The sequence below is a fragment of the Carassius gibelio genome, chromosome A21 (assembly GCF_023724105.1).
Source record: "Carassius gibelio isolate Cgi1373 ecotype wild population from Czech Republic chromosome A21, carGib1.2-hapl.c, whole genome shotgun sequence".
NCBI lineage: Eukaryota > Metazoa > Chordata > Actinopteri > Cypriniformes > Cyprinidae > Carassius > Carassius gibelio.
In genome coordinates this window covers 22,422,345-22,436,229 of record NC_068391.1, presented here as the reverse complement: position 1 = coordinate 22,436,229, position 13,885 = coordinate 22,422,345, and the positions used below count along the sequence as shown (strand labels likewise).

Genomic DNA, 13,885 nt, shown 5'->3' with positions numbered 1-13,885 from the left:
TGTTTAACTGCTCCCTCAAGTGGATATTAAATTATGATGTGGGATAACTAAATATATTTTTAATAAACTACAAACATAAAATTATATATTTTTATTTTGTACACACTTTTTTTCTCAAAAACACAATCATGTACATACATGCTGCTCACATATTATTATAGCCCAGTTTGTGCTTATTACAGTGAGATTAGACTTTAGCAATAAGATGTTTACAAGTTACTGAAAAAAGCACAAATTTCAGGGCATGACAAAACTTCTCCAGGCCCAAAAAATACCCTTAGACTCCAGAGGGTTACTGAAATGATTTAATGGAATTTGTATGTATTTTTTACACTGCACAGTCATTTAAACAAACTGACAGAAAGATAATTAAAATGGTGAGCAGTTACATTACCTAAAATGATCACTTTTCCTTCTGCATTGATATACAGTGTTGTTGATATATTGAGATTTTTCTGCTTTTGGAATTTATTGATGTCAGTACAGGGCTCCAGACTGCAACCAAATGGTCTCATTTTGTGACCAGTGTTTTTCTCCTGGTGCAAGTAAATTTTTTTTTGAGTGATCGCACTGGTGTGACCACCACATTGCCCACCTCATGAGCACTGCCATTTCAAAAAATCACAAAAAAAACTGGTCCAAATTAAGAACAGGTTTACTAGGTAACTAGTGTTGATCTCGTGACACTGTTACTATATGTCACTGCGATATCTAGTGAGAACCATGCAAATTTTGCACACAATTTTGTTATAAACCGATCAAACGCTGATGAAAAAGAAATACCGAAGTAGTAACGCAAACTATATGACCATGGTGTTGTGGCAGATAGTTAAATAAGTTGAACGTTATTTCATTATTTCAGGGTTTGTACAACCTTTTGAGAGATCAAGCACTTTTACCACATTACTTTGTGTTAAACATACTTTTTAAACATGTTAAAAAAGACATCAAATTACTACTTTAACCATTTACTTTTAGTAAATGGCATCATTGAGTACTTATTGGCTTATTAACTTTTCATTTCCACTTTTTTGCTTTATATTTTGAGATTATAAAACCACTCTTATAAAATGTCATGGCATCAATAAATAAAAGTTTGTGTATGAAAGAAAAGTCACAGTGTTTGAAAAAAAATAAATAAAACTTGTTCAATTTGTGACAATCACACAAAGCTAGTAAAGAGCACTCCTTTTATAATCACTGAAGTAGTCTGTCAGTTAAGTATAATACTATAGAAGAATAATGGTACATTTAATAAGAGTATAATATATACATTTTCCATGAATTAGATTTCCACATTACTGTTGTTAAAGGGGTCATACGATGCAGGGCTCCAAACTGCGAATAAAACGGTTGCATTTGCGACCATAAATATTAAAATGCGAGTGAAGTTTTTGCTGAGGTCGCCACTGGCGACTAGGCCTATGTATTTACCATAGACTGTAAAAAAATATGGACTGTAGTGTCCGTGACGTCACTCGTAGTCTCCTCAATAGCGGTTTTGAAGCTCAAAGTGTGCAGAGTGGGCCGTCGGCATCTTGGCAGCGCGTCACCGGGCGAATCGCCCGGATAATCGAAAATGGGCAAAAAGGCAGGAGCTGATTGCTGAAGCCACGCCCACCTAGCGCAACGGCATTGTCAGCAATGGTAATCCACCTGTCACTCAAGTGGCCACGCCCTTAATTATGCAGAACTTTAAGTCTTAATATAATTTAAACAGACGAGTTTAAAATAAATTCACCCCTCTCACAATTGTCATGAAGGGCAAAATTAGCAATATAGACCAAAATCATTTTTTGAACCAGGCTGTAAACATGTTTTTTTCTGCTGTAAAGTTGGGCATTTTAACATGGGAAGTCTATGGGACGACTCCCTTTTGCAGCCAGCCTCAAGCGGCCAGTCAATGAATTGCAGTTTTTGTCACTTCCTTATTGGCTTCACGAGAGAGAGCGTGAGGTTGCCGCTCGGTATTTGTTATCTCTTAAAAAATGAATGTAATGCATTTTTTCCTGATTGTTTTGCATTCACATCTTTTATAATGTTCGCGCATTGAGAGAATGCGGATCGAAGTTTTAGAAGGGAAAAAGATTTTTAAACAGTCCTCATCTGCCGCGCAGCAGCGCTGACGCACACCTGATAAACGCACGAGAGAGAGAAATGGAGACTTGAAGAGAAAGTGCAGAAAAACAGCGTTCATAACTTGAACAAACTACAAGTAAAGCTGTCATCTGTGTGGATATTGGCAATATCGTTAACAGTTCTCGTTTATAATCATAAGGCTTCTTCTTAAGATCTTAGTCCATGCTGTGTTCTGTTAATGCATGAACTTCATTATTTGAAGTGCACTTGCCGTCCAGTAATCGCAAAAAGCTTTGTTTTGTTACTTTTTAATTTACAAAGTATCAGCTTTAAAATTATTCCAAATTCATAACAATTCAAACAATAAATACAGTTTTGGTGCTCTTTAAGGGGCCGTTCACATATCGCACTTTCTGATTTTTTTCCAAAAGCCTTTTGGGATCTTGTGCTCCTGAGGCGTCTGGCGTTGCTAAGCAACCATGATCTGGTCCCTGACTAAATTTCAGCAAAGGATAAATGGATTTGCAGCACTAAAAATTGCTTGCAGTAGCTCTGTTACTAAATGTATTTAAAAATGGCTATCCATATACAGCTATGATCAGCTGTTCCTTCATCTTGGCTGAGCTTTCAACGTTGGTAGTGGAAAGGATGAAGCTGATTGGTTGGTTCTTGTCACATGACCCGCAGTGCACTTGCAGGATTCTGAAAAGTTGAGATGTTTTTAACTCGATGCGGTGCGGGCGCACCTGGAAAAAAACGAGCAAGTCGCTTCCATTATGAGCATGCACGCATACCGCGCGCCTACATTTGAAATAACGAACTTGAGCGCACAAAAGACGCGACATGTGAATGGCCCCTAACTGTGCGTTCACACCGCCGGCGTTGAGAGTGTCAAAAATCGCTCTTGCTGCTCTGTTCACGACGCTGCAGAAAGATTTGTGAGCGCTCAGACGCTCTGACGTATACCGAATGCTTATTTTGTATTTAAAGTGTCTGCAAAGCAAACAAGCTTGTTGATCTCGTGCAGACTAACCACAAGGAGGGTAACGTTGTAAGTTAACCTCATTAAATATTGTTGTGGATTAAATATTAAGATCCTTTACTTAAAATGAACAATCTCAGACACCTTGGTCCACGTATCACTTTTAATTAATTTTTTATGTCCCTGTACGCAAACAGGGACACATCATAAATTATTGCAAACGCGAAACGGCAATAATCAACCTGTCCTCCATTGTGCTTGGGAACTAATGTGGTCGGAGCTGCGTTCTCTGGAATCCTCTCAAGCGGTGGATTCTACGCTCCGATTGGTTGCTGCCCAACCGCGTCATAGCTTATTACCCATAAAGTTGCCTTGATTTTAACTCTCCTCGACGCTCTCAACGGCCAAGTTGCACCGTGCCGCTCCTCGCCGCTGCTTGAGTCCGGCTTACATTGAAAATGAATGACTTCCGGCCACTTTGACGCTCTCGACGCCGGCGGTGTGAACGCACAGTAAGGCCGGCCACACACTGGATGCGTGACGCAAGCGTCTCAGCCGCGTTGCGTGTCGGTTTTTAATTCGGCTCCCATGTTAACAGGTTAGAGCTTACAAGACCGCCTGTGTGAGACGCGCGTCTCAGGCGCGGCTCGAGCCGCGTGGAAAATGCGAGCATGCTAGAAATAGAACCGACGCCTATTTTTACTGCGACACGCACGCGTGTTGGAAGCGTTTCCAGGCAAAATATAATAGGAAAATGTGTTTATATGTCATTTTGTACACAAATACATATGAATTCATGATATTTTGATATTTGAAAGTCTATAGGTTGACAAATTCAGATATAAATGTAATTAAAAAATAAAATTTTCAAATATTGCACCTGTCAAACATAATCTATTTCGCCGTCAATACTTTTGACGGTGTCCTTTATCAGTAGGCGTAGGTGTAGGTGTGTAAAGAAAAGTTGATATTGTTGTCATGAAGACAAAAGCCTGGTCTGTCAACGGTCTCCCTCTACAGTAGCAGCGCGCCAGCGCCGCGCCAGGCACGCTTCTGGTGTGTAAAGACACAGAACACGCTAGGCAGCCACCACGCTTCTGGGACGCTTCAGACACGAGACGCTTACGCCACGCAACCAGTGTGTCACCGGCCTAATGCGGCAGGTGCGATCGCGAGTAGTGCCTCAGTTCAGGCAGCACGTGAACCTATCATACCTTGCTCTTTACTATTAGAGTACATAATGAACATGAATTAACATCAAAAGGTAGTTTACTTAACCTGTTGTCTACATGATTCAACTCCTCCTATAAAATTTAATTTTACTAATTAAGAAAAACAGACTGAAAGTGTGAAAGACATGCACTTTTAAAAATAAAGGAGCTTAAAAGGTTCTTCACAGAACAATTTTGGTTCCACAAAGAACCATTCAGTCAAAGGCTCTTTGAAGAACAATCTCTTTCTGACCTTTTCATAATCTGTTATTGTCTTCAAATGTTAAAGGTTCTTTATGAAACCATTTAGACAGGAAAAAAAGATTCTTCTATGGTATCATGAAGCACCTTTATTTTTAACCCCTTTACGTGCAAACATCGCCGACGGCCCCAGTTTATTATTGTTTCACTTTCACAGCACGTTAAACATCACTGTCTTACTTGATCTGGACAAACTGTGCATCAATTGGAAGTTTAAAGACTCAAGCTTCGATTTTTGACCAATATTTTGATAAAACATTGTTGCAGTGACAGATATTTAGTGATTTATGTCAGGAGTGCAAAATAATAAATCCGTATTATGCCACATTTTGAATAGAAATTCACCACTCATTCATATTCAGTCACGTCTGCAGCGGTATATTTTTTGTTCGCATAGACTCACTGAACAGCGTCAATAAGGATTTATAGACCAAAGATGCATATCCGCGGAGATATATGGATATATTTACTGATGTATAATAAACCCGCGATTACGATAGTAAAGCTTGGTATGAGATTTTCTTGAGATCTGGGGCATTTTATAAAATATAAAAAAAATGTACATCGGAAATGCTAACTTGTGCAGCGATGAAAGGCTACAAATAACATATTTTTACAACAGTAAACGACCAAATACCACCCCTGATCGCTAAAGGAAGTTATTATAAACACTCGATCGGGGTTTAAAGTGAGTTTTGAGTAAAAGTGTACTAATAATTTTGTAATAAAATGTCTGATGTAGCTTGATGCTAACGTTAGCTCCAGTGCTACTAATAGCAGGTGCATTTCTTCTTCATAATGCATTTTTGTCTCAATAATTCACGTAAGGTCGTAAGAAAATGTTTTGTTGTATTTTTATAGTAAGACTTTTGATAAATAAGGGCTAAATGCAAACAGAGACTGAAGTGAGATCGCTGCTTTGTGTCTTTGTAAAACCTGAAAAACCACAATAAAGGCTAATAAAGGTGGAATAAAAACAAAAGAATAATGATAAAAGAGTAATGCGGATAATGTGTCATACCCGGCGGAGGTGTGAAAGACTCGTTTGGTGAGAATAATAGAATAATGAATCGGGCAGTTTTCACAGCTAAACACACATACAAAATACACAGGAGAGTTTACATGTGAGATCTTACAGAGATGACAAGGGCCATAAATCAATCTGATTAGCCTTCTCTAAAAACACACATGACAATGGCCTTAGAAAATATTTCATAAAATTCACAGTTTTACAGATTCGATTATGAAATTTTTTATGAAGTTTTGGAAGACTTGTGGCCTTAGCTACACTGTGCTTTCAAACTCATATCCTACATCAACAATTTTTAAAATACATTTAAAAAATATGTTTTTAATATTTTTATTTTTGTTTTTATGTTTGAGCTTATATATCTCTATTATCATAACAGTCTGAGTGATTCTGATTCCTGAACAGTAAACTTTGAAGTGTCAGCTTTGTGAACTAAGGTTGATTATGTATCTAGTCAGAAAGAATCATGAGCAGAAACCTTTTTATTTTGGGTATGTCATTTCTGTCTCCATGCCAAAAAAGGGGGGTACTAGTAAGGGGTTAAGAGGGTATGACAACATTTACAGGATGCATTGAGGAGGACCCCAAACTATACTCAGGGGCCAAGTGATGCTTATGGTCCATGATATTAGTACAGATAATAAACATCGCATGACTGTATATTTCAAGTTGGAAAAGACATTTAGCTCCCACTTTAAGTGAACCTTCATTCCCAGGTCATCTACAAGATGGATTAAAATGCTGATAAAGTCAAGAAAAGATGAGACATAAACACGTCAGTATGATTAAAAAGTTAAAATGTAAAATAAATAATTTAAATAAAACACATAAAACCTGTTTATTCTGTGGCACCTAAAAAAATAATTTGGCACCTACGTTTTTTAATTTATAGGAGCCAATGGCTTCTTACTCGATTTTATTTTTGTTTGGAGCCCTGCGATGTGATTTTCAGATTTCCCTTTTTCTTTGGAGTGTTACAAGCTCCTGGTGCATAAAGTAGATCTGTAAAGTTGCAAAGACTGAAGTCTCAAATCCAAATAAATATTCTATATAAAAATTAAGAGTCAACCACGCCCTCCTAGAATGGCTCATTCTAACATGCCCCCAAATGTCTACTTCACGATGTGGGAAGATTTGCATAATGTCACCCAAATGTTCACTCTTGAAAGAAGGCTTTTATTAACTTTTGTTATCTCACTGTTGTCGCCATCGCCACCATTTTGTGGAGAAGCTGTGTTTCGTTGTGAACGCAAAGCTAATTCATTTAGCTTTCCAAAGGAGGGCATGACTAGAAATCAGTGGTTAGGTTGTATTTACAACACTGTTTAGGAACAGTTCAACCCAAATATTCAGATGTGTGCAATACTTCTTAAGGAGAATAAGGACTGTTTCATGTGAGACTAGCCTACAACACAGTTTCTATAAAGTGGGGCAGTTTCAACTTTGCAAGGCCAGTCTGGTGCTTCTTACTCACAGTCTAGAAGTACGTTTACATATGTTAAAGGGGGGGGTGAAATGCTCGTTTTCACTCAATATCCTGTTAATCTTGAGTACCTATAGAGTAGTACTGCATCCTTCATAACTCCAAAAAGTCTTTAGTTTTATTATATTCATAAGAGAAAGATAGTCTGTACCGATTTTTCCCGGAAAAACACGACCGGCTGGAGGCGTGACATGTGGGCGGAGCTAAAGAATCACGAGCGCGAGTAAGCTTTTGCATTGAGAGTGTTTGGAAGCTGTGACCGTGAGGACAAAACCAACCAAAACAAACCATGGCTAACAGTCAGATTCAGTGTATATTTATGATCCAGAATCAGATCCAGAGGCTGAAATTTAACAAGAGCAGCATCAGCAACGAAGTCTCTATGTGGTATGTACTGAAACTGTATATATTTGCTTAGCGTTTTGGAGTTCCACTTTGTCGTCTTTTTTTTTTTTTTTTTTTTTTTTAAGCTGTACATGTGGAAAGTGCAGTTTGATGACAACATCGCATGTTGTTTACTTGATGTGCTTATGCGCCGATAGCTAAGTTAACAACACGGAGATATTTGAAGCAGTTTTACTCGTGCAGATTGATGACAACATCGCATGTTGTTTACTTGATGTGCTTACGCGCCGATAACTAAGTTAACAACACAGAGATATTTTACTCACTGCATGCGGTTCCAACACACGATCGTGACCCTTTTTCGTTGGGACTGCATTATCCTTAAGAAATAAACGATGTGCAAATCTGGCATCAAACTGGGCCTTGTTTGTAAAACAAGCATCTTCGAAATGCAGGGGAACAAACACAAACACTTGCACAACTCCGTTGATGCTCTGTAAAAATAAACTCCATCCACTGGTCCCTTAATGCTGTTTCTCTTTTGGTAATCTGTGCAGGGTTGTCTTGCCCTGGCAACTAAAAACACACTTCTTTTGTGACATTTCGCGATGCTCTCGCTCTGGTCAGTGGATGTCTGTGCTCTCATTTCTCTGCTATATGGGAGCGCGCGCTCTTCCGGCAAACGTGCCCTCAGGACCCATATAAGGAAATTCCGCTCCATCTAACGTCACACAGAGCCATACTCGAAAAAAAACTTTCCGAAACTTGTGACAAACCGGAAGGAGTATTTTTGGAACAGAAATACTCCTTCAAACGTACAACTTAATTTTTGAAACTTTGTCCATGTTTAGCATGGGAATCCAACTCTTTAACAGTGTAAAAAACTCAGTATGCATGAAATAGCATTTCACCCCCCCTTTAAGGATTTGCCACTGATGATTCAAACGCAAGTTTTGAGCAATGTAGAGATGCGATTGTTTTTACGTTTCTTTGATCACAAATGCAGACACGGTTTTGTTTAATGCAGCGTGATACACAATTCAATGCTTAAAGACCGTATTAGTCATTATTATCAGTAATTATCTCCTAACTGGATGTAACAAATGCCTTGTTTGTAATGGGTTTTAATGCTTTTGTCTTATATCGCCTGGAAACATGACACCACAGTATAGTGAGGGGCATAACATTTCTGTCTTGCTTGAGGCATTCAGCTAATCGCAACACTCTGGATAGCTGGCCAATCATAGCACAACTCACTTCTCAGAATGCTGAGTTTTGTAAAAAAAAAAAGAGGCAAAGAGGAGCAACATTAATGTAAATTAGGTGCAAAATAATGTGTTTTCTGAACCTTAAACTGCATAAAAACATGGTGTAGTAAGAAGTTACTTGACACAGGGACAGGTCACTCTAAGCACCTGATATTGGACCAGTGATTAGGTTCGTTACAGGAGGGTAAGTGATCAACGCAAACAAGGAAACAGATAATAGCTGGAAATGACTCAATGTATTTCGTTGGTGCAAAAATAATGAAAACAAGTGTAATAAAACCACAACAACAATTGAAGAAAATAAATAAAAACAAATGAAATAATCGTTCTTTTCAATCCCTTGTTCTTCTTTTTGGTATCTTTGAGCTCTGTTCACTATTTAAATATTTTTTTACTATTTGCTTCTATTTATATGATTTGTATTTCAGTTGTTTAGTTTCTATTTTGGTTTATAGATATTTAGTTTTACTAACTTTTAGTTTAATAAGAGCTTTTCTTATCTTTAGGTTTTTCTCCTTTTTTATTCAAGCCTTTATATAAAAGATCATAGAAAAGATTAACCCAATTTAAAACATTTGAAATAAGAAAAAGAAAAGTACAATATCAGTTCAATTTGACAACAATTAAAACAATATAACAGTGAATAACTTCTCAGACGGTGTATAAATTAATGTATCTTTTGTCATCAAAGTGGAAAAATATGTTAGTGTGTGCAAAAGTCTCTTGGTGTAGAATCGCTTAAGACAGTGGTTTTCAACCTGTGGGCCGCGGCCCCCTGTTGTGTCGCAGTGGTATTGCAGGTGGGCCGCCAATTACTTTTAAAATAAATAATAATATTGTTAATATGTAAAAATGTCTAAATCATAAAATAATAACATCATTTCATATATATATATATATATATATATATATATATATATATATATATATATATAATTAAAAAAAATTTTTTTAACCGTAACTATGCTTCAACTGTTCGAGCTTGCTGACTGGTTTAAGAATGAACCACCAATTTCTATCTTTGCTGCATATGCTACTAGGGATGGGTATCGTTAAGGTTTTAAAGGTATTACTACTCTTACCGATACTGCTTAACGCTCCGGTACTTTAACGGTATTCTTATCGGTACTTTGTGTTGTGTGTGTGTTTTTTTTTTTTTTTTTTTTAAGAACAAGTTGAGAACAGAATTAACATTTCTTTATTTTTTTATGTAAAATTAATAATGGGCTTGTCTTGGACCAGAGGTGTTAGGAGGAGTTGGTTGGTTGCAGCTTAAAAAAAACATTTCTGGTTTTCCCATTTATTTATTTTGACCAGTTATTTTCTGGTCATTGCCAGTTCATTCTAGGGCTATGCAATTATTAGAAATCATCATAAAATCACGATTTCTAAATCACTTTATAGCAAGATTTTCTGCGGCCCTGACCTCCAGCAGTATGCTATCCGATCCAGTCAGAATGCAAACAGAACAGACCGGGTATATGCCTAACTCCTGGTTCACAAACTGTCTGTGATGCGCCTTTTTTCCGAGCCCATGTTTAATGGATCAGAGCGTTCACACTGCACACGGTGAAAGGCTAGAAATTAAAAGCGTGCGAAAATAATTAATATCTAGCACATGAGCATAGAGAGAGTTGTGAGTGCACAGGATGCAGTTTAAGTGAGAGGAGACATGTTTTAAGTGCGCACACTCTCTCTACAGGCAAGAGCAGCGTGTATCTGAGCAAGCACGTCTGGTTTAGTGACAGAGCAAAGGAAATCTGCGTGCGAACAGAGAGATTCGCTCTCGTGCATTATTTTAATGTGCTTTCGTTACAATAATGCGCTCTCACTGCTGCTTCTGCTCCGCTTACATATACGCACTGCAGACGGAGTACGTGTGAACCTGTATAATTTAAAACAAATCTATTTCAACACTGAGGCACCTTTACTATAGTGATTATTTTGACTTGTCTGTTCTAGAGACGTTACAAATTTTTGATAAAGCTCTAATTGGTTTTCTTTTGGAAATATGTTTCAAATTCATCCTGAATGCATTTGTGACTGTAAAGCATATCTGTGTGTGTCAAAATTGTGATTAAAATCGAAATTGCAAAATTGATCAAAAAATCGCCTTAGGTGTTTTTTTTTTTTTTTTTTTTTGTCCATATCGCGTCTTAGTTCATTCAATAAATACAGTTAACAAACTAGCTTCTGAGTGCTAAGTTATTAACCCAACAATTGTGGGGTCAGTTAATTTTTTTGCAATTTTTTTGTCAGTTAATTTGTTTGGTTGTGTGGGCCGTGAGTTGAAAAAGGTTGGTTACCACTGGCTTAAGCAAAAGTCAGATCCTACCGATCAGAATATATGCAATGAATTGGATTCCACCTGATCAATAGAAGCACTAATCCACTGGAACACACAGGATTACTGCATTTCTCAAATCCATAGAAGTTCAGTTGGGAGGCTTGCCATCTCATTGTCTGAAAGGTTTGATCCAATCACACACAAAAAACCTGACCTGTTTATACAAACAGCATCTTAAGTTTCAAAAGCATATAGAAACCATTTCCTTTAGAACAACACAGTATACACACTGCACATTCATCAATTAACCATCAATCTATACGAAGATATATTCATGTATTCAAAACAGTTTTCACTCATATTCAACATAAAACATACCAGACTATGTGATCATGTGCAAATTAGCATGTAAGTGCCTAATTAGAATATTACATCACATTTCATATCCTTCAGAAACTATCACAAACATAAAACACTTCAAAACTTCAATAAACAATTATAACATTCAGTTTTCAGTAAATTTAGCAAATATTACTTAGAAACTCACCAAATCCAGGGTTCATATGCTTTTAACCCACATTGGATTTCACAGGGGTTCTCAATCAATCATCAGAGGCAATATCAACAATCACGTTCTAAAAATAACCCAATATAGTTAAATAACAGGCCTGCAACATATTATACATCATATTATTCAAATATTACAAAGGATTGTTTAGATATTTGCCTCAGATTCATCTTTGCTTTTTCTCTCGCGATCAGTGTGTCTCACGTTGCTTTCGCATCTCGTCTCAATGATGTCACGCGCAGTCTCCATCCAGACATATTATCAACTTAGGTGGAACTGTCTTCTGAAAGTCCTGTCTTCTATGAATGAGTCACCTGATACATCTTTTGAATATGTTCCACCTAAGGTGAACCTCTTCTTCATGTTGTTCTTATTATTTTATTATTTTAAACTGCAATGACTTTATTCAGCTTTTTGTTTAATACTTTAAGTATTTTATTAGAAATATAATTATAAATAAATAAATAAATTATATATATTCTTTCGTTGTTTCTTATATAGCTGAATTCTAACCTGTTACAATAGCATTACACCAAATAATGTCATATGAACCCTTTAATAAAAGTATATGTTGTATGCTTCCAAACTCAGGCTCAGTGCTGTACTGTCAAATGTGTATTACTGAAAAAATAAATGTTTTGTGTATAATATTATTAGCAACTGCACTTATTGTAAAACAGTAGCGATTTAATGGTAAAACTATCTTTATTTTATCTTCTCTCTTTTCACTGATGCCATGTCTAATGTCGTGGCCTAATGGTTAGAGATTCGGACTCGTAATCCAAAGGTTTACGCTCAGTGGCCAGCATAAATGGCTGCCCCACTACTCCTGGTGTGTGTTCACAGTGTGTGTGTGTGTGTGTTCCCTACTGTGTGTACACAAATTCTGAGTATGGGTCACCATACTTGGATGGATGTCACCTCATTTTCACTTTCATGTGTTGTCCAGGTACTGTATCTCCTCGGTCAGCTCCAGAGTAAGCCTGTGGCACAGGAGAAACTGAAGGAACAGCAGGAGGATGTGTCTAAACGGGAGCACGAGCTAATGCAGCGTCTAAAGTTTCAGGTGTGAATGTCTCCATACATTGCATATATTGTTTTGACCAGATATTGATATTTGAAATCACCAAAGAAATCTGACGACAGCTGTCATAAATGTTGTTACTTTTGCACAGTTGGGGTTATAACATGCTTATTTCTATATACGAGTGACATGTCTTGGGTTTTCTATAGTCTTTTGGAAATGCATAAAATACAGTGAAAATTTTTACTTTTTTGGTTTGAGATGCGGTCATCGCACATATTTAGTGTCAGAATTACCTATTAAACGTAACATTTGGTAAGTACAATAGTAATCATTTAAAAATATAAGGGTAATTAATAAATATATTCATCACAGGAAGAGGAAATTGAAAAACTACGAGAACTCAATGATCAGAATCAGAAACTCAAGGATGAAAATGAACAGTACAAGCAGGTATAAGCCTTTTTGCTCACAAATTTCATCATACTGTAATATAGCAAAGTGGGAACTGAATTTCTCAGTTGAGTTTCCCTTTTAAATTATGCATGCAAATTTCTGAACTCTAAAAACATGTCTTTTTGTGGGTGAATCTCCACAGAAATTACTTCTGGCCCAGCTGACCAGTGCAAAGAAAGTCCTGTCTTCTATGAATGAGTCACCTGATACATCTTTTGAATATGTTCCACCTAAGGTGAACCTCTTCTTCATTTTGTGTGTTTTTTATTTTATTTTATTTTTTTTGAAAATCAGATTTAGGATTTAGATGGATTTAGAATTAGATTTTCTGTCTCCCCCTCCACACATCAAGCCCAAAGCCAAAAGCTACTCCACTGCTCGGGCACGTCTGCAAGAACCTATAGATCTCGATGAACTCATCTCTCCATCAGAGTCTGAGAAAGAAGAGGACGAGTGGCGTCCAAAGAAAAGTGACAGAGCACGAAGAGGCACTAAGAAGTCTAAAATGAATGGCGTGAGTTTTGTGACAGTGATGCATAGATTGTAATCTATGATCTTAAAAGATAGTCAAGTATATTCACCAAGATATGCCTTGGAGTTTGTTGCAGCTTTATATAGCTGTATAACTTTAAACTATTTCTTCCTAGTGGCTTATTTTTTAAGCAAACCATTTACATATGATTCTGTCTCCTAGTGTGCATGTCGGGGCCGCTGTGTTAACAAGCTTTGTCGCTGCCGCAAGGGAAAAATTACATGTGGGGAAAACTGTCTCTGTGACCATGAGAAATGTCGCAACATGGATAACCGTAGCAATGTGGTTAGTAGAATGTTCTTTTAAAGAGTCAGAGGTTGTTTTTATCCTATATTTCCTATAAATAACAATTCCTGATG

General features: G+C 37.1%; 1 protein-coding gene across 1 annotated transcript in view; it reads left to right on the top strand.

The window, feature by feature from the left end:
• kif4 (kinesin family member 4) overlaps positions 1–13,885 on the top strand; it is a 152,491-nt gene that overhangs the window by 117,254 nt on the left and 21,352 nt on the right. Inside the window, exons 25-29 of the mRNA XM_052536367.1 lie at positions 12,464–12,580; positions 12,914–12,991; positions 13,137–13,229; positions 13,347–13,508; positions 13,689–13,811. Coding sequence (XP_052392327.1) covers positions 12,464–12,580; positions 12,914–12,991; positions 13,137–13,229; positions 13,347–13,508; positions 13,689–13,811 — 573 coding nt within the window. The remainder of the gene's footprint in view (positions 1–12,463; positions 12,581–12,913; positions 12,992–13,136; positions 13,230–13,346; positions 13,509–13,688; positions 13,812–13,885) is intronic.